The sequence below is a fragment of the Nothobranchius furzeri genome, chromosome 9, assembly GCF_043380555.1.
Source record: "Nothobranchius furzeri strain GRZ-AD chromosome 9, NfurGRZ-RIMD1, whole genome shotgun sequence".
Classification (NCBI taxonomy): Eukaryota; Metazoa; Chordata; class Actinopteri; order Cyprinodontiformes; family Nothobranchiidae; genus Nothobranchius; species Nothobranchius furzeri.
In genome coordinates this window covers 7,116,451-7,140,900 of record NC_091749.1, presented here as the reverse complement: position 1 = coordinate 7,140,900, position 24,450 = coordinate 7,116,451, and the positions used below count along the sequence as shown (strand labels likewise).

At 42.4% G+C, this 24,450-nt stretch overlaps 1 protein-coding gene across 3 annotated transcripts in view; it reads right to left on the bottom strand.

Moving 5' to 3' along the window:
• Positions 1-24,450, bottom strand: part of lrrk1 (leucine-rich repeat kinase 1) — a 303,358-nt gene that overhangs the window by 260,573 nt on the left and 18,335 nt on the right. For all 3 annotated transcript variants that reach the window (XM_054734368.2, XM_070554620.1, XM_054734367.2), the window contains exon 2: positions 7,858-7,996. In XM_054734368.2, coding sequence (XP_054590343.2) covers positions 7,858-7,927 — 70 coding nt within the window. In that variant the 5' untranslated portion in view covers positions 7,928-7,996. The remainder of the gene's footprint in view (positions 1-7,857; positions 7,997-24,450) is intronic.

Sequence of the window (24,450 nt, the reverse complement as noted above, 5' to 3'; positions counted from 1 at the left end):
ATTATCTGCCTCTTCCACCCGCAGTAAATGCAGGGAAGATCAATTTGTCCTCCCATTTTCAAATATTACATAAGGTGTTGTATCTGTCTGTGCCAGTCCTTTGGCCAGCATAGGGAGATTTTCAGGATCAGAACAAATGAAGAAAAGGAGAAAAAATAATCTGAAACAAATTCCTCAGAGTCAAAGTTAGTAATTGTATTTATTAGGTGCATTCAACCTGCTCCATTTATCTCTGAAATTAGATCAAATCAGGTCTTCTATGGGTCTGTTGTCTCCTCTCTGCTCAATAAAAATGCACCTTTTTACATTAACTGTAAAGCATCTTGATGTTGTAAATAAATAAAATTAAAGATAATTATGTAATAATGCCAAAAGTTTTTTTTACAATTGCTTAAATTTTTATAATGGTTCAAAAATACTTTAAGACTAATAAGCAGGGGTGTATCTAGAACGTTTTGTAAGGGGGCCAGCCCAGTAATGATCTTGGGATGCTTCACCAAAATAAAAGCTGTGTTGTAATACCAGGGTTTACCCAGCGCTTTATAAGCCTGGCAGCCCGCCAGGCTAAGCGTCATGTCCCCCTCGCCAACCCTATGTCCGCTGACACGAACGGCGCAACAAAACTAGAGCCCTCTATCAGCTGATAACGGTGAGAAACAGCAGCGGAACGTGTGCAACAACCCCACCCCGCTCTCACAGAGGAGCGCTGCGGGACGGAATATTGTAAAAACTGTGACTGCATGCTATGTACAAACGTAAGCTAATCTGTGTCATCTTTTTTTGCAGGAAGAGAGAGGTTTCCATACATATGTAAGTGGATGAAGTGGACATGTAAGCTTTGCACATTTTCCTCAGCTAACCAGCGAAGTATAACTAGACACTACAAATTGGCATCTAAGAATTAAACACTGCCATTCAAAGCTTCCCATACTCATTCGAGGATAAGACTAATCGACCCCAGTGAATGCCTCAGACTTTTTAAGTAAATGGAACAATTGGGGGCAATGGACATGAGAATTGGACTGTTTTGAGACTGCTGCCCCTGATTATTGGTCGTCTTATTCCAGAGAACAACACAACATGGATGATACTTCTTGAACTGAAAGCCATTGTCGAACTTTTGGCCTCCTCTGTGTTTACAACAGAATCCTTGTGCTATTTGGAGCACAAAATATCATTCCATAGGAGACTGTTGCAGGATGATTTCCTGGACTTCAAGCTGAGACCCAAACATCATTTTGTGGAACATTATCCCCTCCTCATCCATTGCTTTGGACCATTGCTTGACTGTTGGACTATCCATTTTGAAGCTAAGCATAGTTTTGTTTTTTTAAGTTGTCCGTGATGTAAACAATTTCAAGAATATTTTACTTACTTTGGCCACAAGGCACCAACTCATGCTAGCTTACTTCCTGGACATGCCAAGCCTTTTTAAGCCGCCTGTAGAGGCTGTTAATGTGTCTGTAGTTTCTCCAGACATTTTGGATTATACAGTTAGAAAGGCCATCAAGTCAAAGTATAAAGATATCCTATCCGTGTCTCTAGCATCCAGTGCATCTCTACATGGGACAAAGTACACTGAGGGTATGTTTGTCTCCCTTGGCACCACAAGTGGTCTCCCAGATTTTGGCCAAATTCTCAAAGTACTCATTCTTGCAGACAAGGCATCGTTTATTATTGAGCCTTTTTCAGCCTGGTTTTTGGAGCATCTCAGGTGCTATGAACTTACCAAGAATCCCACAGCGGACCTTATTGTTGCAGAACCAGAAGAACTAAACAAATACTGTCCACTGTCTCCTTACTTTCTTCAAGGAAGACTCCTGGTGTCACCTAAATGTTTTCTACTTTGTTAAGGTACTTAAATGTGATGTTTTATGGCATGTTGACTTTTTAATAAAGCTTAGATATGTCAACATGTGTGCCATGGGGAAAACCAGATGTTTAGATCAAATGCAGAGTTGATCACTTGTCTTTTGTGATATTTGTTTTGCTTTATGTCAACTTTCCACTGATTTGTGTTGATGTTTTGCATCCTCTCCAGACTTCACAAGACCTTCTTGGTGTCTATTGCAGTGCTTCCCTTACATGGGCATAGCGGCCCGCCACGGCTGAAATCCCAGCGCCACGCCTAAAAGATCCCAAGTTTTATTGATTTTTTTTTTTTTTTTTGCAGTTTCCCGAAGAAGCAGCGGGAACTACTGTGTTGTTGCTTGTGATCACAGCCGGCAGGCAGCAAGGAGGAGGAGGCAGGGCAGGGTGGTTACAGCTAGGGATGACCTGGATACTCGTTTCAGACGAGTATCCGGTGTGTATAAAGCATTTTTGATAAATACGATAATGAAACGAGTAATACTCGTTAATATCTGTAATCGTGCTGAAGGAAAATCCTCATTGGGTAACTGACTGTCTTCACGCTCTGTGATTGGCCAGTAACACAGAGCACCCGCCCCTCCCTACACACAAAACTCTGCAGCTGGGAGCTCAGTCCGGCCCATGCATCCACGCACACAGACAGACAGTAACGGATCTCTCTGTGCTTGGTTTGCTGTTGCTCACGTTTTTTCAGTGCTCCCTAGGTTTTCTTCAGCTCTCCTCTTTTTCAGGTCAATATTTAAAGTTACTTTTTTCATAACGTACATGGTGCATTTGACAAGACAGAGCTGAAAACGGCTCGTGCATGCGTCGGTCACTGCCTCCGCTCCGGTCGTGTCTCTCTCTCTCTCTCTCTCTCTCTCTCTCTCTCTCTCTCTCTCTCTCTCTCTCTCTCTCTCTCTCTCTCTCTCTCTCTCTCTCTCTCTCTCTCTCTCTCTCTCTCTCTCTCTCTCTCTCTCTCTCTCTCTCTCTCTCTCTCTCTCTCTCTCTCTCTCTCTCTCTCTCTCTCTCACTCACTCACTCACTCACTCACTCACTCACTCACACTCACTCACACTCACTCACACTCACACTCACACACACCTTAATCAACATTGTTTTGTTTAACTGTGTGTGGGGAAAATGCCAGCAACGTTAGGGGAAAAAAAAAGCTGTTTAATCAAATTAAAATTTAAAAAGGTTGTGTCTGGTTCTAGCATTTCATATTTCCTAGTTCCTACTGCATGAGTTCAGATGTATTAATCCATGCACTTAAATATGAATGTTCTGATTTTACTGAAACACTTGTTCTGTAATAGTTCCTTTACTATTGTGATAGGGTTAGGGTTGCTCTGTAAATAGTTTTCAAATAAACAATACACATAACAACTTCTGATCAATCCATATAAATTTCAGATTTAAAATAAAGTATTGATGTAAACCACACCCACTAATTTCTAAATTATAAATAAGAGGTGCATTCATCTGTGTATCTCCTTTGATTCGCATTAGTGATGTTTTCAGCACCAGAACACTGAAGCAAAGAAACAGATTTCTGAGTTAATGTTAGTAATTTTATTTATTAGGTGCATCTGACCTGTTCTATTTTTCTCTGAAATGAGATCAAATCAGTGCTTCTATGGGTTGTCTCCTCTCTGCACTACAAAAATGTACTTTATTGTAATGTTCACTGTAATGCATCTTGATGTTCTTAACAAATAAATTAAATCAAAGATATTGGTCAATAATGCCAATTATGTAAATTTGTGTTTCAGTCATTTTTATACTGGCTTAGAAATACTTCATTAAGTCGACTAAGCAGGGGTGTAGAAGGTTTTTAATAGGGTCAGCCCAGTAATGATCTTGGACCAAAATAAAGGGGGCAGAAAGTCAAATACAGGGGGGCAGAAAGAGATGTTTTTCCAGACGCCAAGAAAAATTAAATGCCAACCCCCCCCCCCCCCCCCCACACACACACACACACACACACACACACACACACACACACACACACACACAAAAACTCCAAGGGGAAACACTGTCTTGTGGTCCATTTACATCTTAAGTAAGTAAATTATTCACTTAACTCAATTCAATTTTATTTATCAAGCACCAAATCACGACAAGAGTCGTATCAAGGACCTTCACACAGTAAGCATTCCAATGCAGGTGTTGAGGGTCTGCCCTCATGTGGAAATTACTATGCAGTAATTTTATCCAAAAGACTGTGCCAAAATTGCTCTGAAGAGCATATTTACACATCAGCGCCAGCTACAACTTCATTTCCCATGATTCCTTGAGCCGGAAGAAATGTGATGACGTCACCGCCGAATACCGGAAACACGTTCTGCGCATGTGCGGGAGCCACACAGTTTCTCCCGCCGGACCGCCAGTCTATAAAAGGGAGGCGAAGTGAAACTTAACTTGTTCTTTTGTTCCAGTCCTACTGGCGTGAAGGACACGCTTACTGCTACGGCTCTGGACAACGTGAGCACGCGGGAGGCCTGGCTGCTGAAGTGGATCGAACACAGAACCGCTGAAAAACAGTGGAAACCCATCAGATCTGCTCCTGGTGCTCAATTCCAGTTGACGTGAGAAATCGCTCGCTGCTATGACTCTGGACGTGTGAAGACCCAGAACCTGGCTGGAAGGCAGCGGAAAACCATCAAATCAACGGAGAACACCGATTAAACAGTGGGGGACGCCTCGCTGTTCGGGTTTGATAAACAAGAGTTCTTCCTCTCCCTTTATCTTTTTCTCCCGTTTTCTCTATAGTTCAGAACAAGCAATAACACCGTGCTATTGCTTCAAAGTAACATCGTGTTTTTCTCTGTCGTACCAAAATACGCCATCAGATGATCTTAAAGAGTAAGCCGCTTTGTTTGTCATTGTTTGATATATTATTTTTGCCTGAGTTAACCAAACTAGTTAACTCTATGAAGACCTCTGCATGCCCCCTCGACATCTTACCCTCATCTTTGTTTAAAAGTGCTTTTCAGTCCATCGGTCCCAGCGTGCTCTCTATAATTAATGCTTCTCTGGTTTCTGGTCAGGTTCCTGCTTACTTTAAGAATGCTGTAATCCACCCGCTTCTTAAAAAAGCGAGTCTTGACCCCTCTCTCCATAGCAGCTTCAGACCCATCTCTAAACTTCCGTTCATCTCCAAGATCTTGGAAAAGGTTGTGGCTAAACAACTCACAGCTGCTCTTGATGAACATAACATCTATGATAGCTTCCAGTCAGGTTTTCGTAGAGCTCATTCTACTGAAACAGCTCTTCTTAGGGTCTCTAATGACCTTCTGACTCACAGTGATGCAGAGGACTGTTCTGTTCTGGTCCTGCTGAACCTGACTGCAGCCTTTGACACTGTTGACCATCACCTGCTACTGGAGAGGCTGACAGACTGGGTAGGCCTATCAGGAACCGCTCTGGAGTGGATCTCCTCTTATCTTTCTGAGCACTCCTTTTCTGTGGCCGTCTCCAAGTTTAGGTCCTCCACCACCTCCCTTACCCATGGTGTCCCACAAGGTTCTGTGCTGGAGCCTCTGCTCTTCCTCCTCTATCTGCTTCCTCTTCAGCACATCCTGAGCTCCTTATAAGGAATCTCCTACCATCTTTACGCAGATGACATCCAACTGTACATCTCCTTTAAGCCCCATGAGATGTCTAAGCTGCAGCTGTTACACACCTGCTTAGACTCTATCAAAACCTGGATGGCTGGGAGCTTTCTTCAGCTGAATGAAGATAAGACTGAGATCCTCATCTGTGCCCCAGACAAGCTGGTTCCCAAAGTCAGAGACTCTCTTGGTCAGCTTGCTTCTCAATCAAAACCCTCAGTCAGGAATCTTGGTGTGACCTTTGACCCAGCTCTCATCCTGGATTCTCATGTCAGTTCTCTTGTTCGCTCTTCCTTCTTCCATCTCAGGAACATTGCTAAGCTGAGTCCCATTCTGTCCCGCTCTGAACTTGAGACAGTTCTCCACACCTTCATCTCCTCACGCTTAGACTACTGTAACTCTCTTTTCACGTGTCTGAGCAGAACCTCCCTGAACCGTCTACAGGTGGTTCAGAATGCCTGTGCTCGGCTTCTGTCCAAGTCCTCCAAACACACCCACATCACCCCGCTTCTCCTCCAGCTTCACTGGCTGCCAGTCAACTTCAGGGTTCATTTCAAGATCCTGGTTCTGGTCTATAGGGCCTTACATGGACAAGCACCATCTTACATTGGTGATCTTCTTAGTCCCTACTAGGGCCTAACCGATACGCTTTTATTGGGACCGATACCGGTATAAAACTTTTAACAAAGGCCGATAGCCGAAATAATGGCAAATAAATCTCCCTCACAAAAAAAAAGAAATAAAAATGTTCTTAAGCTTAAACCCTTCATTCGCTGCCTTTGTGATGCAAACTAATTTCTCTATTACACACCAAAGAACTGTCTCAGTAACTCACTCGGGTTTCCAAGTAATGCAAATAAGATTTATTTAGCAGATCTCAAAAACAACAGCACACACAAACTCAGTCACAGCATAAATCTAACATTCAAGTTTTTTCTTGTAAACGGTGGTTTCCACAAATACATTTTAACTTAAAGGAATATTCCACCACTCAGTAAAACTGTGTCTTGTTAAGATCTCCCAGAGTTAGACAAGTCAGAAAAAGCATTTTATAACCAGCCCAATATGATCTGGCAGCAGTTGGTTTTCTTAGTTTAGCATAAAACAATGTAAGTGGATTCACTTACATTATAGTGGTTTTTTATGTAGGTGAATGCAAGCCTTCCCTTCCACTGCTTTATGCTAAAACAACTGGTTACAAAATGTTTTTGCTGACTTGGATAACTCGGGAATCTACCAACACACACGTTTAGGGACAGGAGATCTCTATAAGAATATTAAAATAATAAAAATGCAGCAATAAATAAAACGTAATACTTGTGCTTTGTAACAAAGTAACACTCTGTGGGAGTTAACGTGGTGAACGTATTCACCCTGGACAGGAAATAATTGCACATAAGAAACATAAATAAGAATAAATAAAACAAATGTTCCAAAACAATAATTTGTGTTCAAAGTTCAAAGGAGTCGAGCCACACAACATGAGTTCATAAAGCTGGCGCCATCTGCTGGATAGGTAGTGCAATATCGGCCATCTTTTTGGCCGATAGTCGATACTGTTAATGACCCCAATATCGGCCGATGTATCAGCCGGCCCATAGTCCTTACACCCCCAGCAGGTCCCTGAGGTCCAGTGATCAAAGTCTACTGGTTGTGCAGCACCAGGCTAAAGGTGACAGATCTTTTGCTGCTGTGGCCCTCAAACTCTGGTCCTCTCTCCCCCTGAGCCTGAGATCAGTGGACTCAGTGGTCTCCTTTAAAAAACAGCTGAAGACTCACCTGTTCAGGCTGGTTTTGGTGTGACCTTCATCACTACCCTCTCTTCAATCAGCTCTTTCTACCAATTCCACCTTTCCCAGGATCCACTGATTCCCTTTCCTTTTGTTTCAATTTCAGTAGTTTTAATCACTTTTTTCTAATTTTTGTGATATTTTTTGATAATTTTTTATTCTTTATTTTTGTTCATCTTGAGAGGCACTACAGAAAATATCGTTTTCTTTTTCTTCTTTCTTTCAGGGAGGAAACAGCCTGATAAAACTCAACATCCCCATATTCTCCACAGCTGAGGCAGGTACACATGTGCACAATCACCTCTGGTGCTATTTTGGTGTGAACCTTCATTGGAGCTTAAGTGGAGCTCTTATGTGAATCACACATCCATTTAAGGAATTGCGATTAGTCAAAGGTGTTAAGAGAAAACACATTCAGCGTTAAGCGTGGTTCACACATGCAGGAGCTTCTGAAACTTTAGCAGTTCCACTTCCCCTTTTGCTATGTTTAGATCGGAGTGCTGCAGACTTCAGTCCACACTTATTCTCAACTCTGAACCTCCCTGCTGAATGGAGGACCAACTGCTGAAACCCGATTGAGATTCGGAGAAATGACTCACCACTCTGTTGCTCCAAGTCACTGGCAGGCTTTCCAGTATTCTCAGAATCACCAATGTACCAGTAGGACATGGCTGCTGGTACCAGTGGCTTGGTCAACCACAGCTGGAGCAGTTCTTCTACAAAGTGGTGCTTTCCACCCTGCAGACATAAAGCAGCAGAAAGCAGGAGCCAGAGCAGTTAAACACAGTTAGACAATAGTCAAAACAGGTACATCTTTAATAATTTTCAGAAGTGCACAGGGACTGTTTCGTGGTAAATCCACTCTTTGGAGCTGCTGATCATGTTATATTGTAATTTCCTCAAGACAAGCACCCCCAAAGCAGTTTTTGGCTCCACGCATGAATTTCCCCGTCTCAGCTGCAGCTTTTCTTCGGTTCTGCTAAGCCGTTGCAGACAGCTGGATGGAAAATGTCCGCGTTCCTGATGCACCGCTCCATTCCATCTAGGTAGTGTGAAATCTGGATCCCTCCTCCGCGTGGACTGTAAACACTAACACCAACTCTCTCCGTGTAGCTAGCAAGGAGTTTAATCTCCACTGTTGCAAAGAAGAAATTTCCAGGACTGAACGATTTAGAAAAATATTCATATTGCAATTTAATTTGCGATCACTTTCTCAAGGGGCTTTTCTCATATTTTTCAAATAATGTAAGCAATAAAAATACATAAATGTATTATCATAAACAATATCAGATTTATTATACATAAAGTATTCTTATACAGATTTGTCAATGATCTCTGTCACCTGAAAGTTTCTTTACTGGAAGCTGAAGCACTGGCGCCTGGGATTTTAGTCATGCAATTCTTGTATACGGTGGTGTGATGTTTTTTAGGTGTTGATCAAAGTTCGTAGTGGTACCTCATGAGGTAGCAACAGTAGCAAGGCAGGTTCTGCACTAGGGCTGGGTAAAAATATCAATTCACCAATGCATTGCAATTATTTGTTTCTCTATTCATTTTCGAGTCATCAAATCCTATTAATCAATTCAGGCCACCAGTCAGTAGGGGGGGGGGATGAGTAGGATGGTTTCAGTCCTAGGTTGATGAGTTCCTTGAAGTCCAGGTCTGGGGTGCAAGAATGAGTAGTGATCAAAGCCTACTGGTTGTGCAGCACCAGGCTTAAGACAAAAGGTGACAGATCATTTGCTGCTGTGGCCCCCCAGACTCTGGAACTCTCTACCGCTGGGCCTGAGATCAGTGGACTCAGTGGTCTCCTTTAAAAGCAGCTGAAGACTCACTTGTTCAAGCTGGCTTTTGTATGACATTCATCACCACTCTCTCCTACTCACTCTCTCTCTTAACATTTTGTTTTTTAATCACAACTGTCTATTTTTGCTCATTTTAAATATATTTTTAACCATTTTCTAAATTGTTTTTCATTTTTTTACATTTTTGTTTTTGTGAAGCTCCTCGTGATTTTTATCTTGAGAGGCGCTATAGAAATGATGCTTTCTTCTTCTTCTATAGTTGTTGTCTAGTCTCGGCTTGTTAACAAGAACTCCCATTCAGCTCATCATATTTTAGTCACAAAAGAGCTATTTTTAGCTCATCAGCATGGAAGAGGAGTTGAACAAAAGGGAATTTTATCATTTGTGTATTTAACTAAGGGTTAGTGTAGGCTTTAACCTCATGTCATATCAGTCTATTTGTTATATAACGTAGTGATGCTAGCAGTTAGCGTTAGCATTGCGGTTCTTGTATTCTTTCCGTTTTTAGACGTTTTCCAGTTAGAACACCGCATATTTGATTAAATGAGTGATTAACATGTCCTGTAGAGTTCTATAAAGACTTAGAAGACAATTTAGCTGTTAGAATTGTGTGTTTCTGAGCAGAAATGCATTATAAACATCAGATGTTTGTGCTTTTGGCTACATTGGCCTTGTACAGGGTCCGAAATAAAATGTTTTACTCACCGGCCAAGTTGGCCGGTAGATGATGAAAATCTACCGGCCAAGCACATTTTTTACCGGCCAAATTCTAAATGATTTAGATCTACCTAAAGCATGTAATTCTATATTATGTTGATTCCAAACAGAGTGACAAAATAATTAAAACCTCAATTAATAAGGAAAACAACTCTTTTGTCATTTTTACTATTTATTTATTTATTTTTAGAGATGTTTTTATGAACTCTTTCATTGAAATCTAGTCAGACTCCTTGTTTTCTCTGTCCATGAAGTCTGGCCTCCTGCTTCTGACACCGTCTTTGTGCCAAAGCATTACAGCCTCATTTGGGTCCTAGTCCTTGATCTCTGGAGAACACAGCTGCACCATGAGAATATCTGAAAGTGTGTCAGGGCTAGGGTTGTCACGGTAACCGGTGTAGCAGTAAACCCCGGTAAAAAAGTTGACAATAATAACAGTCTTGTTTAATATATATATATATATATATATATATATATATATATTATCTCGGTGGATTACCGTGGCTGCGGTACCAGCCACCGTATCATCTGCTAGAAGTTGCCAGCGGCACATGCGCACTTTGTTTACGACCAAAACTTTCTTTAAGCTAAAGCTGAAATAATGGCAGGAGGAGACGGCAGCACTCTGGACATTTATTATCCCTCAAAGAAGACAAAGTCGGAAGTATGGGCATTTTTTTGATATTTGAAGAATGCCGAGGGACAGTTGTCTGTGAAAGGCAGCAACGCTACGTGGCCATCATAATGTAGCCTGTCTCACGACTCCGCCGTCTCCAGTTCGCCACTTTTCACAAAATCTTCTGGTTGCCACTGGTCCTGGTGGTTTTTCTTCCAGTTCGACGAGTTTTCTTTTGGAAGGCTGGCTGACTCCAGTTAAAAACCGCCACATTTTACCGCTAGTTTTAACACGAAGCTAACTGCTAACTTGATAAACTGATTGAATGGGACAGGTGGAAATGACGTTGGATGCGGCGTTCACGTTTCGCGTACGTTTGTGTACGCTGCATGCAGGCGGGAGGAGTATCAGAAATCCATGGAAGATGACTGATAAACATAACTAATTTGGTGCAAACATTTACTCGCCAGGTGGCAGGTAGAGCTCAAAAATTTACTCGCCAAATGGAGCAATTTACTCGCATTTGGCGAGTGGCGAATGTTAATTTCGGACCCTGGCCTTGTAGCCCATTGGGCAATGAGTTCTGGCTATTGTTGAAGCAATACAGATTTGATTAAAATGAGTTATAGCAACTCCTGCAGAATCTGATGAAGGCTTGGGAAGGGTTCCTAAATATCTCCACCAAGGAGACAGCCTGTGACAGTTTATTACAAACAAAGTGTGTATCTGCAAAAAAATAAAAAGGTAATGCACATACTTCTGAAAGTATAACAATAAAGGATACAACGTGTAGTTTTATAAACATTATATATTCTGTTAAAATCAGATACAAGTGCTGTCCATGAAATTAGGTTATTACCGGAAAAATAAATACATGCCTAATCTCTCTATAGTATAGGGGGAAAAGTATTCTAATCATATTCTTGTTTTATTCATAGACATGGAAATGATTTGAGAAGAGGTGATGGAGCATGGTAAAACGCCAACCAAGGGATCTTCACACAGGTGAGTACTAAGTCGAATCTGCAAATGGCCATCATATCGGTCAGATCAGGTATATGAAAGAATAGTATTTAGTTTCTGTGTGGAAGTTAAATACAGCATTGATGAGCAGTATAACCATATTGAAAACTCTGCATGTTTTTCAAGTTTAACATCACCTTACAAAGAATCAAGAGTTTTTTCCATCTTCAGAGGAACAGAAAACCACAGAGATGGACAGCGGTGATGTCCACATAACATCTATACATAAGGTAACTTCTGTTTACTGTGTCTACATTTTAGAGGATATATAATAAATTCTTATGTTCATTGGAATAGAGCAGTCCTGAAAACTAAAATCAAACGCAACGGTATGAGGACATAGCCTGGCCTGCCAGACTTGTCCACTTGTTTTACACAGAACTAGTCTGGCAACTCACCGGCAGTGAGGCACAAGATGGGTAGGTCTAGCCAGCTCAAAAGTAGCCAATCAGAAAAAAGGTGGTAATGCTGACTGTATCGTGCAACACTGTAGTTTTTTTTTTTTTTTTTTTTTTAGCTGTAGTCAAAAATGGTGTCTGGCAATAGCGAAAACACTTTAAGCACTTCTACTTGTGGTTTTAAAGACATGTTCAAGTCATTTAGACCAGAGGAAAAAGCCACAGCGAACTCCACTTCAGTTGCCATGTTTATGAGAAACTCTGCGTCGTGGTGTGTGACGTACGCTGCTCAGCGCTGACTGGCTCTGTTAGAATTCTCAGGGAGTGGAGTTATTTGAATAGTAGTACCCAAAACCTTTGCTTCGCATAAGGAAGCATAGCTGGTTGGTCAGGTATGGAGCTAGGATTGGGACAATATTCAATGTAACTTGTACCAAGTTTTGTAACTTGGAACATGTTTCATAACATGTAACTTTGGATTTGTAACTTGTAACTTTAGTTTTCTAACTTGTAATTCTCAATTTATACTTGTACTTCTTGTTTTGTAACAGGAACGTTGTATTTTGTACATGTATTTTTTATTTTGTAAAATCAACCTTTTATTTTGTACATTTAATACTCATTTTGTAACATCAAACATTCATTCAGAAACATGAAACTTTCGGTATTTACCTAGCAGACTTCCAAAATAAAAATAAATAATCAATGTACAAGTTTGAAATCAAAACTCTCAAAACACACATTTCATTCTACAGGTACAAACCTCAAATCTACAGTGTTACAAATCATTTTGTCCCAATTCTAGCTTCGGTGGGAGGAACTTGGGTGGAATCAATGAGAGCATGAGTCTTAGCTACCAATCACGTTTCTCAAATTCCTGTCCAATCATTGGGAGAGGAGGGCAGGGTTCTGTCAGAGCTGTAGAGAGAGTTACGACACTCCAATAGACTCCTATGGAAAGAATGGAATGCGGAAGTCACGTGGTTCATGTAGCTTCGAATAGTTCCAAACAGCCCCGCTGCTGCATTGACTGTAGTTCATTTTCGGTGTTTCGGAAGGATGTTCTCTGGTAAGTTGATGAAATGTCATTATTTGGTTGCATTGTGAAGCGTTAGCTAACCGCTTTGTACCAAAATAAGCCAACGATGATATTTTATGTTGCCAGTTTTAGCTAGAAAACCTTTAATGAGCTAACTGTGTGCAGCTTGTTGGTTGTGAGCAGGAGGACGAGCTGTAGACGGGTTTATTTCAGTTTGTTTGATTCTACGTTTTAAAAATATTCCCCACAGTTTGAAATAGGTTATAAACTTTTTACATTATTAGTTTTATTTGGGAATATTTGTACAATACGTTGCTGGTTGCTGTATCAACACGAACATGCATCAGAAATGGAAGCACAAATGAGAGATCAATAATAAAGAAAATGTGATTGTGAAGACAAGTAATTATTTTAAATTTTTCAGTTAATAACACTGACTGCAACAAACTGCTGAAGCATGAGACAAACAGGATTACGAACGTAAGAAGATATGTTGTTCTGTTTTGTGTACTCAAGTAATAAGAATAAAATTAAGAGAATTCAAGAATAGTAGTCGAACACAATAACTTAAAAATTAGACATTTTCCATAAAATTGCTCATTTCCACTTGCTTTATAATATCAGCATTTGCAATTTTGTTATTAAGGAATGACAAGAAATAAGAATTAACAATAACACAACTATCAATAAATAAATGTCAAAGAGTAACTAAAACAAAAATCTTATGTAACCATTAAAGGTTAAACTGTGTTGTGTGTCCATCTTCATGTTTTCATAGTGGCTGAGCGGAGAGCTGACCAGAAACAACGGTGGTGGCAAATCCCAGTTGGGTCTGTGATGGAGTGATGCATGCCTGGAGTGACTGCTATCTCATCCACAGTAAGCACACACTCTCTTTCCATCTCTGTCAGACTTTTAATCTTCAAACTGAGCATGTCACACACCTCTCCTAACACACCTGGTTCCAGTTTAACGGGCTGCATTTGTCTTTGCAGGTTCTAACATCAGGCAGAGGGATACTCATGTCCTGAAGAAACCTATAGCCTGTTGAACCCACTGAAAAACCGAGTTGTACGGCCTTTTTGATTGTCTGTTTACTCCATTTAATGCCTCTTGTGTTTTTCATGCCTTTTTGATTTTCTATTTCCTCCCTTAGGTTTTCCAGCTGGGTTCCCTGGTTGCGTAGCCTGTTCCTTTCTCCTCCTGGCCCTGATGCCGGCTCCTCATGGCTTCCTGTGATGTCCCTCTCTCCTGATACCATCTCATGTCCCCCCTCACTTTCCCTCATCTCATTTGCCTCACTGCTGCTGCTGCTTTCCTCATTCTCTGAAATTATAATGGCACTGTTAGAATAAAGAATCATTTTAAAATAAAATAAATTCAAATGTCTAATATTTCAAAAGATTGGTACCACAGTTTAATTGAGTACAATATGTGTGGTCACTGGTCAGTGGATCAACATGCAGTGGTTCTGCTGTACTTCTCACTGCGGGATCCTTCCTCCTCCTTGGTTCAGGGCGATGAACAAACACAGCATCAGCCCTGAGTCTCACCTTGCCTTGCCTAAGCTTAGTAAACGGTCCCTCCTCAAAATGTGCCTGTAGAGTGGTGTATTAGTTTATTTCCTGCCACATTTAACAGTTTAATTGCAGCCTTGTGCAGTTGAGAGCAGAACATGTAGAACCTTGATAGAAAACATTGGAGAGTACACATTAAACTCACTGCACACAGCTTTTTGTTATTGTGATCTCTGGTCATGGTGAGGTTGCTCCTGCTGACTTGAGCCAACCATTTTCTTCTTTTCTCTGCATCTTTGGGTAAGCCATAATTCTGATTCCTCCCTCAGACTGTTTGCTATATGCAGAGCAGCCAACCATGGTAAGAGAATCAACCTATGAAGGGATTATTAAAATACTAATTTTGCACATATAGAAATATTGAACTGAACCAAAAATATAGAGATGTAAAATTACTAGGGATGAGTACCGAATTCGGTACTTTTTAAGGTACCGACCGAATTCCATAGTACCGACCGAACACCGATTCACGTCATTTCAAACGGTGCCTCGTTTCGGTACTGCCAAGACAGTTGCGCATGCGCAAGAGCGTTATGTTGCCGGTCCCTGCGAGCCCGTTGTAAACAGAGCAAGCATGGTAGAAAGAACGCACGCTAAAGCTTGGGTCCACTTCACTAAATGTGATGGGTAACTGGGTGATGAAACTAGCGACAGACAACGATCTAAGTGAGACATCCTCATCTTAATCTGCTCCAGTAGGTAAATAAAATGTTTAAGATAACGTTACCTTGATTTGTTAGCTTCCGTTTCGCTAATGGTGCGTTCGCTTTCTCCTCGGAACTCCGAATTTCCGACTAGAAGAACATGAACGCGCTCTAAAGTTTGGCTTTACTTTACTAAATGCGACGGGTGAATGGATGAAGGTAAAACCAGCGACAACGATCTAAGTTTGAGGCATCATCGTTTTAATCTGCTCCAGCAGCTAAATAAACTGTTAAAGATAACGTTAGCTTGATATGTTAGCTTCCATTGCCACCGTTGTTACCAGCTAATGGTGCGTTCGCTTTCTCCTCGGAAATTCTAACTTCCCAGTAGGAAAAATCAAATGAAAAAGGACGGCAAAAGGAATGAAGATACACAGTAAATTTAGTTCACAGTAAAGATGTTTGCTTCAGTTTAATTATCAGCTTATAAAACTACAAGGACGATGTTAAAATACAAACTTGTATGTTATTTATCGTGATATTTATCAAATATGGTTATATATATATATATTGAGAAAAATATATATTTAATTATAAAAGAGAATTAAAATAATAAACACTCAAAAGTATCGAAAATTGGTACCGTTAAGTACCGGTATCGACTCGTAGGTACCGGGAATTAGTACCGGATCGATTCAAATGTCAAAGGTACCCATCCCTAAAAATTACAGTTCAAAATTTTATCCAATCCTAAAATTAGTCATTTCAAATTTTAACCCACGGACACATTTTATTTTAATAATAATCAAAATAAAGTTATTCAAAAGAGTTTCATTAGGTCTTGAGTACATTGCTCATAATTAATGATTCAGCTTATTTGTGCATATGTAATGACTAAACATAATGTTGGTAAAATGCTTTATTAAAAATGCTATTATACATGTTGTACAAGTTTGTATTCATTTTTTCACAAATAACACACTTTATCTACTGTGATGAACCATACAGTTTTATTGAAATTTTCTTTTTAATTAGTTGCTATAGAAGCCAGATACACTGGGTTATAGATGCATGTACTGTCTTCTCATAAAAATATAAAGTCATGACTGTAAAATGTATTCTACTGAACATAATAGATCATCATTCAAAGCATAAACAGCTACATATGTTCTTCAAGGTAAGCTGGAGCAGAATTCTAGCGTTCAATAAACACTTTAAAATGGATATTACATCTCGAGTTTAGGGCTTCTTGTAGGACTTAAAGTTATTAAGTATGCTTACATTAGAGCAGTGTGTTGCATTACTACATCAAATTTATTGCTATAGTATATTATAGTAATGTATGTGGTCTAAATGTGTTCAATGGTGTGTTAGGACTGTCGTATTCCTGTAATGTAGAACAGTCACAGGTGTTTGTCTTCCTACAAATGCTCGGAAAAATATAAATAGGCTACTCTGTGAAGGAGTTAGGACATAATATAAAATTGTATCAAACCAAGTTAACCTTTAACAAAGAGGGGAATGCCCACACCAGGACTGTTGAAACAGTCTACCAAGATCCCTGGGGATCATCTTAGAGTTTTGGTTAAAAAAAAAAACACCTCATCAAACTCAAGAGTTAAACCCATTAAAGTTAAAACTCATCAAATCAAAGGGGTTTAAAACAAAACGAGGCTTGGAGGACAGAAGAACCCCTGCACTGCTACCTTCCAGACTGCTGGATGGCACAGCCTTTATCCCAGGTGTTTTTCATTAGTGGGATTCAGGTCAGCTGTGCTCATCAGCAACCTGGAGGAGAGGAGTAGGAGGGGCAGTGTACTGATCACAGGGACTGGGTGATCCTGATTCCTGGATCACCAGAGGCCAGGCTGGTGGCCATAACAGATCGGAAACACTCGGTTAGCTTATATATACACTCAACTAAGGGATTATTAGGAACATCTGTTCAACTTCTCCTTAATGCAATTATCTAATCAACCAATCACATGGCAGTTGCTTCAATGCATTTGGGGTGTGGTCCTGGTCAAGATAATCTCCTGAACTCCAAACTGAAGGTCAGAATGGGAAAGTAAGGTGATTTAAGCTATTTTGAGCGTGGCGTGGTTGTTGGTGCCAGACGGGTCTGTGTATTTCACAATCTGCTCAGTTACTGGGATTTTCACCCACAACCATTTCTAGGTTTACAAAGAATGGTGTGAAGGGAAAAATTCCAGTATGCTGCAGTCCTGTGGGCAAAAATGCCTTGTTGATGCTAGAGGTCAGAGGAGAATGGGCCAAATGATTCAAGCTGATACAAGAGCAACTTTGTGTCATGATCCAGCTCTGTCCGCCCTCATCTCCATGACAACCACAGCCTGCTCTCCCTAAACTCATCTGCCACACCTGCTCCCAGTAATCAAGCTCATGCTATTCACCCGTTTTACCTGCTATATATACCCAAGCCAACCACCAACTCCCTGCCAGATTATAGAACGCCTCATGTGAGTAAGTATCCAGCATTCCTCTCAATCCAGACTCCTTTGTTCCTGATCACGTTTTTGCTCCTTGGATTTCCCCTCTTGCCTCGCCCTATCTGAATACCTTTACCCACCTCTGATTCCTGGATTTTGACCCTGAACCTGTCTCCTGACTCCTGCCAGTCCCATTTTGGATTATTCTGCTCCGTGTCTTCCTGGTTCTGACCTTGGTCTGTTCACTGACCATCCTCCTGCACAACCACTCAGATCAGCCATTGGGTATTATCCCTGAGCCACCAGCTCTTTTATCCCCGCCTCCACTACTTAGGGATTTAAATAAAAGTCTTAAACGTTTTTTCATTGTGTACGGTGTTCTGTTCGCGTCCTCAGTCAGCCATTACAGTATACAGGCCAAAATGGACCCGACATTGTCACATGATTGGCGTTTAGGGGTAGAGAAAGCTATTATGCGCTTCGTGATTTTTATCTTGAGAGGCGCTGTAGAAATGATATTTTCTTTTTCTTCTTCTATCTCCGGGCTCGAGAGAAGTGTTGACGAACTCACCAAGATGTTAAAAGCCTTGAATGTTCCCGATCCGATCCGTTCTGGTGCAGCTACTTCCGTAGCTGCTGCTGCTCATATAGTGCCTCTAAAGTCCATGAGCCACACCAAACACCACCGGAAGTCTACAAAGATGATCCCAAACAATGCAGACCTTTTTTGACTCAGTGTGGGATACACTTCGAGTTACAACCCCCTTCATTTCCCACGGAGAGATCCAAGGTGGCTTACATCATCTCGCTATTGTCGGGTCGAGCTAGAGTGGAGAACAGCAGCATGGTCCAGGGATTTTCTTATTTGTTACACCTTCATGGATTTTTCTAATGAACTCAGACGTGTGTTTGATCCTATCCTGCCACATAAAGAAACCACCAGAGGGTTGTTGTCCCTGAAGCAGGGGCAGCGACGAGCCACAGATTACATCATCGGCTTCCACGCCTTAGCAGCAGACAGCCGCTGGAATGAAGAAGCACTGAATGACATATTTTACAGAGGGTTATCTGAGGAGATCAAGGGCCAGCTTGCCACCAGAGAACCCTCAAAGACACTTGAGGACCTAGAAGATTTGGCTACATGCATCGACCTCCGGCTAGCAGAACACAGGAGAGAAAAGGGGAAGAACAACACTCATACACCAACTTTCCGGTCCTCGATCGCCGCCAGGTCCGATCCAGAACCCTCCCCTGTGAGTACTCAGTTTCCTAAACCCGTTTTTGAACCAGAGGAACCCACGCAGATCGGCCGAACCAAACTTGCATCAGAAGAAAGACTCAGATGCAAGAACAATAATCTGTGTTTTTACTGTGGAGCTAACAATCATGCAGTCCGCCAGTGTCCGTTAAAAGGCCAGGCCCAGTAGGCATTTTGAGGTACCTTCTGGGCCGTTCTTCACCCGACAAAACCTCACCACTGATGTCTGCCTCTGCTGATTTTCTGTTTAAAGAATCCAAGCTCACCCTCCCTGTCTTTATTGACTCAGGGGCAGACACAGAGTTCATGGACTACGACCAGACCAAATTAATGGGGTTGAGTTTATTTCCCCACCACCAGGGTACAAAGGGTCCTTGCCATTGATGGGCACACCATTCAACATGTCACGCAGGAGACAGAACCTGTTACTATGAAGCTGAGTGGAAACCGTGTAGAGAAAATCTGATTTCTTCTAATCCACTCCTCTGAGCTGCCTGTCATCCTGGGTGCATCCTGGCTCCAAACCCACAACCCCCACATCAACTGGAGGACAGGGAAGATTGTTAATTGGCCAGACCAATGTGTGACTTCATGCCTGCGCCATGCCTCATCTTTTGTCCCCAACTCCCAATCCATATCTGAGACCTACCCTGACCTGTCCAGAGTCCCAGTGGATTACCATGATCTGAAGGAGGTTTTCAATAAGAACAAGGCCACCTCTCTGCCTCCCCACCGACCCTATGACTGTGCCATAGAGCTCCTGCCAGGCTCTTCCCCTCCTAGGTGGTCGTCTATATTCCCTATCTGTTCCTGAGAACACCGCCATGCAACAATATATCGAGGAATCACTGAAAGCTGGACTTATTCGTCCCTCCTCATCCCCTGCTGGTGCTGGTTTCTTCTTTGTGGGAAAGAAGGATGGTTTGCTCCATCCCTGCATTGATTACCGAGGATTAAATATCACAGTTAAAAACTCGCTACCCACTCCCCCGATTAATACTGCTTTTGATTCCATCCAGGGTGCTCATGCTTTTACCAAACTGGACCTCAGAAATGCCTATCATCTAGTCAGAATCAGAGAGAGGGATGAATGGAAAACTGCTTTTAATACACCTACAGGACACTATGAATATTTGGTCATGCCCTTCGTGCTCACTAATGCCCCTGCTATCTTCCAGGCACTTGTCAATGATGTTCTCAGAGATATGGTGGGACAATGTGTTTTCGCATACCTCGATGATGTGCTTATATTTTCTCCAGATCTTGAGACACACAAGAAACATGTCCAAGCAGTCATCCTTCGGCTCCTGCAGAACAACCTGTTCATCAAGGCGGAGAAATGTGCATTTCACCGTTCCACCATCTCATTTTTGGGCTTTGTCATCTCTCCTAACCAGATATCTATGGATCCTGACAAAGCCTCAGCTGTCATTAATTGGCCGATACCTTGTGACAGAAAATACCTCCAGAGGTTTCTTGGATTTGCTAATTTCTATAGGAGATTCATCAGGAACAACAGCAAGATATTGGCTCCTCGCTTCATTGGCCCCTTCCCTATCTCTAAGGTTATCAACCCCGCAGCGGTCCACCTTTAGCTCCCTAGGGCCATGTGCATCCATCCCACATTGCCTGTGTTCCGTGTTAAGCCTGTGGTTGCCTCTGGACTCGTGCCTTCCTCCAGGCCCCCTCCACCCGCCTGGTTCGTGGGGGCTGGGCCGGTTTGGTCTGTCCGGTGCCTCTTACGATCCAAACGCTGGGGACGAGGTCTTCAGTATCTGGTGGACTGGGAAGGCTTTGGTCCTGAGGAACGTTCCTGGGTTCCCGCCAGGGACATCCTCAATAGGTCCCTTATCCTGACCTTCCACCGGATCCAGCCTGACCAGCCGGGTGGACCAGCTGGTGCTGGTCCTTGAGGGAGGGGCACTGTCATGATCCAGCTCTGTCCGCCCTCATCTCTATGACAACCACAGCCTGCTCTCCTTAGACTCATCTGCCACACCTGCTCCCCATAATCAAGCTTATGCTACTCACCTGTTTCACCTGCTATATGCCTTGGATTTCCCCTCTTGCCTCACCCCATCTGGATACCTTTACCCACCTCTGATTCCTGGATTTTGACCCTGGACCTTTCTCCTGCTTCAGCCTGCTCCATTTTGGATTACTCTGCTCGTTGTCTTCCTGGTTCTGACCCTGGCCTGTCCACTGACCATCCTCCTGCACAACCACTCAGATCATCCATTGGGTAATATCCCTGAGCCACCAGCTCTTATATCCCTGCCTCCACTACTTAAGGATTTTAATAAAAATCTTAAACATTTTTTCATTGTGTACTGTGTTCTGTTCGGGTCCTCACAGTCAGCCTCTACACTTTGACTGAAATAGCCACTCGTTACAACCGAGGAATGCAGCAAAGCATTTGTGAAGCCACAACACTCACAGCCTTGAGGTGGATGGGCTACAACAGTAGAAGACCCCACCGGGTACCTCTCATCTCCACTACAAATAGGAAAAAGCGGCTACAATTTGCACCAGCTCACCAAAATTGGACAGTTGAAGACTAGAAAAATGTTGCTTGGTCTGATGAGTCTCGATTTCTGTTGAGCCCTTCAAAAAGTAGAGTCAGAATTTGGCGTAAACAGAATGAGAACATGGATCCATCATGACTTGTTACCACTGTGCAGGCTGGTGGTGGTGGTGTAGTGGTGTAGGGGAGGTGGTTTAAATACCACGGGCTACCTGAGCATTGTTTCTGACCATGTCCATCCCTTCATGACCACCATGTACCCATCCTCTGATGGCTACTTCCAGCAGGATAATGCACCATGTAGGGCTGGGCGATCATATGATCGCAATTTGTGATCACGATCATTTTCAGTTCAATTATGGTGATCAGCTGGGAGTCTCGATCAGAAATAACAGATGTGTGCAGCCTCAGTAGGGGGCGCTAACACTCCATGCGCGTTGGTTGCCCACCGCCATTTAACAAAAAGAAGAAGCATTTGCAATTACACTTTTCCTGCTCCGCTACTGCGATGAAGAGGTTTAATAAGCAGAATGGCCAAACGTGGAGCTGAAAACAGCGAAGTAGACCCCAGTCATGACTCGGAGTTGTCTTCTGGAGATGAAGACATTGTTCAGAAGAAAAGTTACTCAACATCAGTAGTGTGGCGGTGGTTCGGGCATCTCAAAAGTGACGTTGAGCAAATCAAGACGACATGCAAGGTATGTCGGCGAATGGTGCCTTCAAAAACTGCCAACACTACGAATCTATTTAATAATCTAAAGAAATACCACCCAAGTGATTATACAGAGAGCGTGAAAATGCGAGCAGAGTCCGGACAACTTGTTAGCTTGTCTCAAAGTAGACTTAGCACTAGCGCAGCTGCTAGCAGTGGTCCAGCTGGCACTGGCGGTGCAGCTGCACAACCAAAACAGCAATCAATCATCTCGTCATTTTCAGCTGTTGCACCGTACGAGCAGAACTCAAACAGAAGCAAAACCATCACAAAAGCTATAACTTTTTGTATAGCAAAAGACATGATGCCTCTGAACACAGTAGAGAAAGAAGGATTTAAGCATTTAATCAAAGTGCTGGACCAGAGGTACGAAATACCTGGCCGAAAGTATTTTTCTCAAACTGCACTGCCACAGCTGTATGATGAATGCAGAGAAAAGCTAGAGATAGAGCTCAAAGATGTTTCATTCAGCAGATAATTTGTTTATTTTGTACCTGTATAGCATTAAAGACACACAGAATGTCAACAAAAGGTTTAACTAATACCTAGTTTCTTTATTTTTACATTTTAAGCTGCTTTAAACTGACTATATAAAAATTAATCCTGATTAAAATCGAGATCGAACGATATGGAAAAATATATCATGATCATTCTTTTTGCCATATCGCCCAGGCCTAGCACCATGTCATAAAGCTCCAATCATTTCAAACTGGTTTCTTGAACATGACGATGAGTTCACAGTACTACAACGCCCCCCCACAGTCACCAGATCTCAACCCGATAGAGCATCTTTGGGATGTGGTGAAACGGGAGCTTTGTGCCCTGGATGTGCATCCCACACATCTCCATCAACTGCAAGATGCCATCCTATCAATATGGCCAACATTTCAAAAGAATGCTTTCAGCACCTTGTTGGATCAACGCCACGTAGAATTAAGACAGTTCTGAAGGCGAAATGGGGTCAAACACCTTATTAGTATGGCGTTCCTAATAATTTTTAAGGTGAGTGTAATATAGCTAGGCTTGGGCATAGAGCATCGATTGGAACAGACACCAACTGTTAGTTTTTCCCGGAATCGTTTAAAGTTTTTAATTTCGATTCCTAGAATGCCGACCGGAAGAGGAATCCGCGACCGATCTCCGTGAAAAATAAACCTGATCTGCAAATTGTGATCAGAGCTGATCACACCAGCTGTCTGTGTGCAGCACGAGTCCCCCCTCCCCCCACCCAGATATAAACAAACACGTCTGCCAAACTTTTACACCGGGGAGGAGTCCAGGAGGCATCCTGACCAGATGCCCAAACCACCTCAACTGGCTCCTTTCGATCCGGAGGAGCAGCAGTTCTACTCTGAGTCCCTCCCGAATGTCCGAGCTCCTCACCCTATCTCTAAGGCTGAGCCCGGCCACCCTACGGAGGGAACTCATTTCGGCCGCTTGTATCCGCGATCTCGTTTTTTTGGTCTTCACCCAAAGCTCATGACCATAGGTGAGGATTGGGACGTAGATCGACCGGTAAATCGAGAGCCTGGCTTTCTGGCTCAGCTCCTTCTTCACCACGACCGATCGGCTCAGCGTCCGCATCACTGAAGATGCTGAACCAATCCGCCTGTCGATCTCCCGATCCCTCCTACCCTCACTCGTGAACAAGACCCCGAGATACTTAAACTCCTCCACTTGAGGTAGGACCTCAATATAACAATAATAATTATTATTATTATTATTATTATTATTATTATTATTAATCACACACAACGTTTTAATTTCCTTTCTGAACTATTTCTGTCGATTGTTTTAATGTTTAAAATCTGTTAGATTGTTACTGACAGCAGCTACATTTAAGTTCCTGTTGTGACTGAATGCTGCTGCAGCATGGAGGTGTAGTTCTCAGTCATCCTGGACATGATCATCCTGAGAGTTTCAGCTGAAAACAGCTGGACGTTTCTGGATATGTTGGAGACATTTAGCCTCTCATCCCAGAGGCTTCTTCCAGACTTTGGTTGTGGTCAGAAACAAACACACTGGTCGTGCTGCAAGTCTTTTCTTTTTTTCTCCAAAACATGTTTTTGTCTAAATGAAGGTGATGTTATTGTTCATAGAATTAGAATTCATGTTGATTATTTCATCAAGTAGGACCTGTGGTTAGCTAGCTCATGTAAAGCATGTCACATCTTGAAAGAATCGGAATCGAGAATCGATAGAAACTGGAATCCAAACAAGGAATCGGAATCGTTCAAAATCAAACAATGCCCAACCCTAAATATAGCTAATGTCCCGCTTATCTCCAACCATGGAGAATGAGCTGATGTAAAAGGCCACAGGGCCCGGCTACGATCGCAGCAGTCGGAGGCTCTGCTTGTAATTGAACAGTCCCAGTCCATATTAGATCTCCGCAGGCGACCTGCATGACTACAGCCGCACACGGAAGC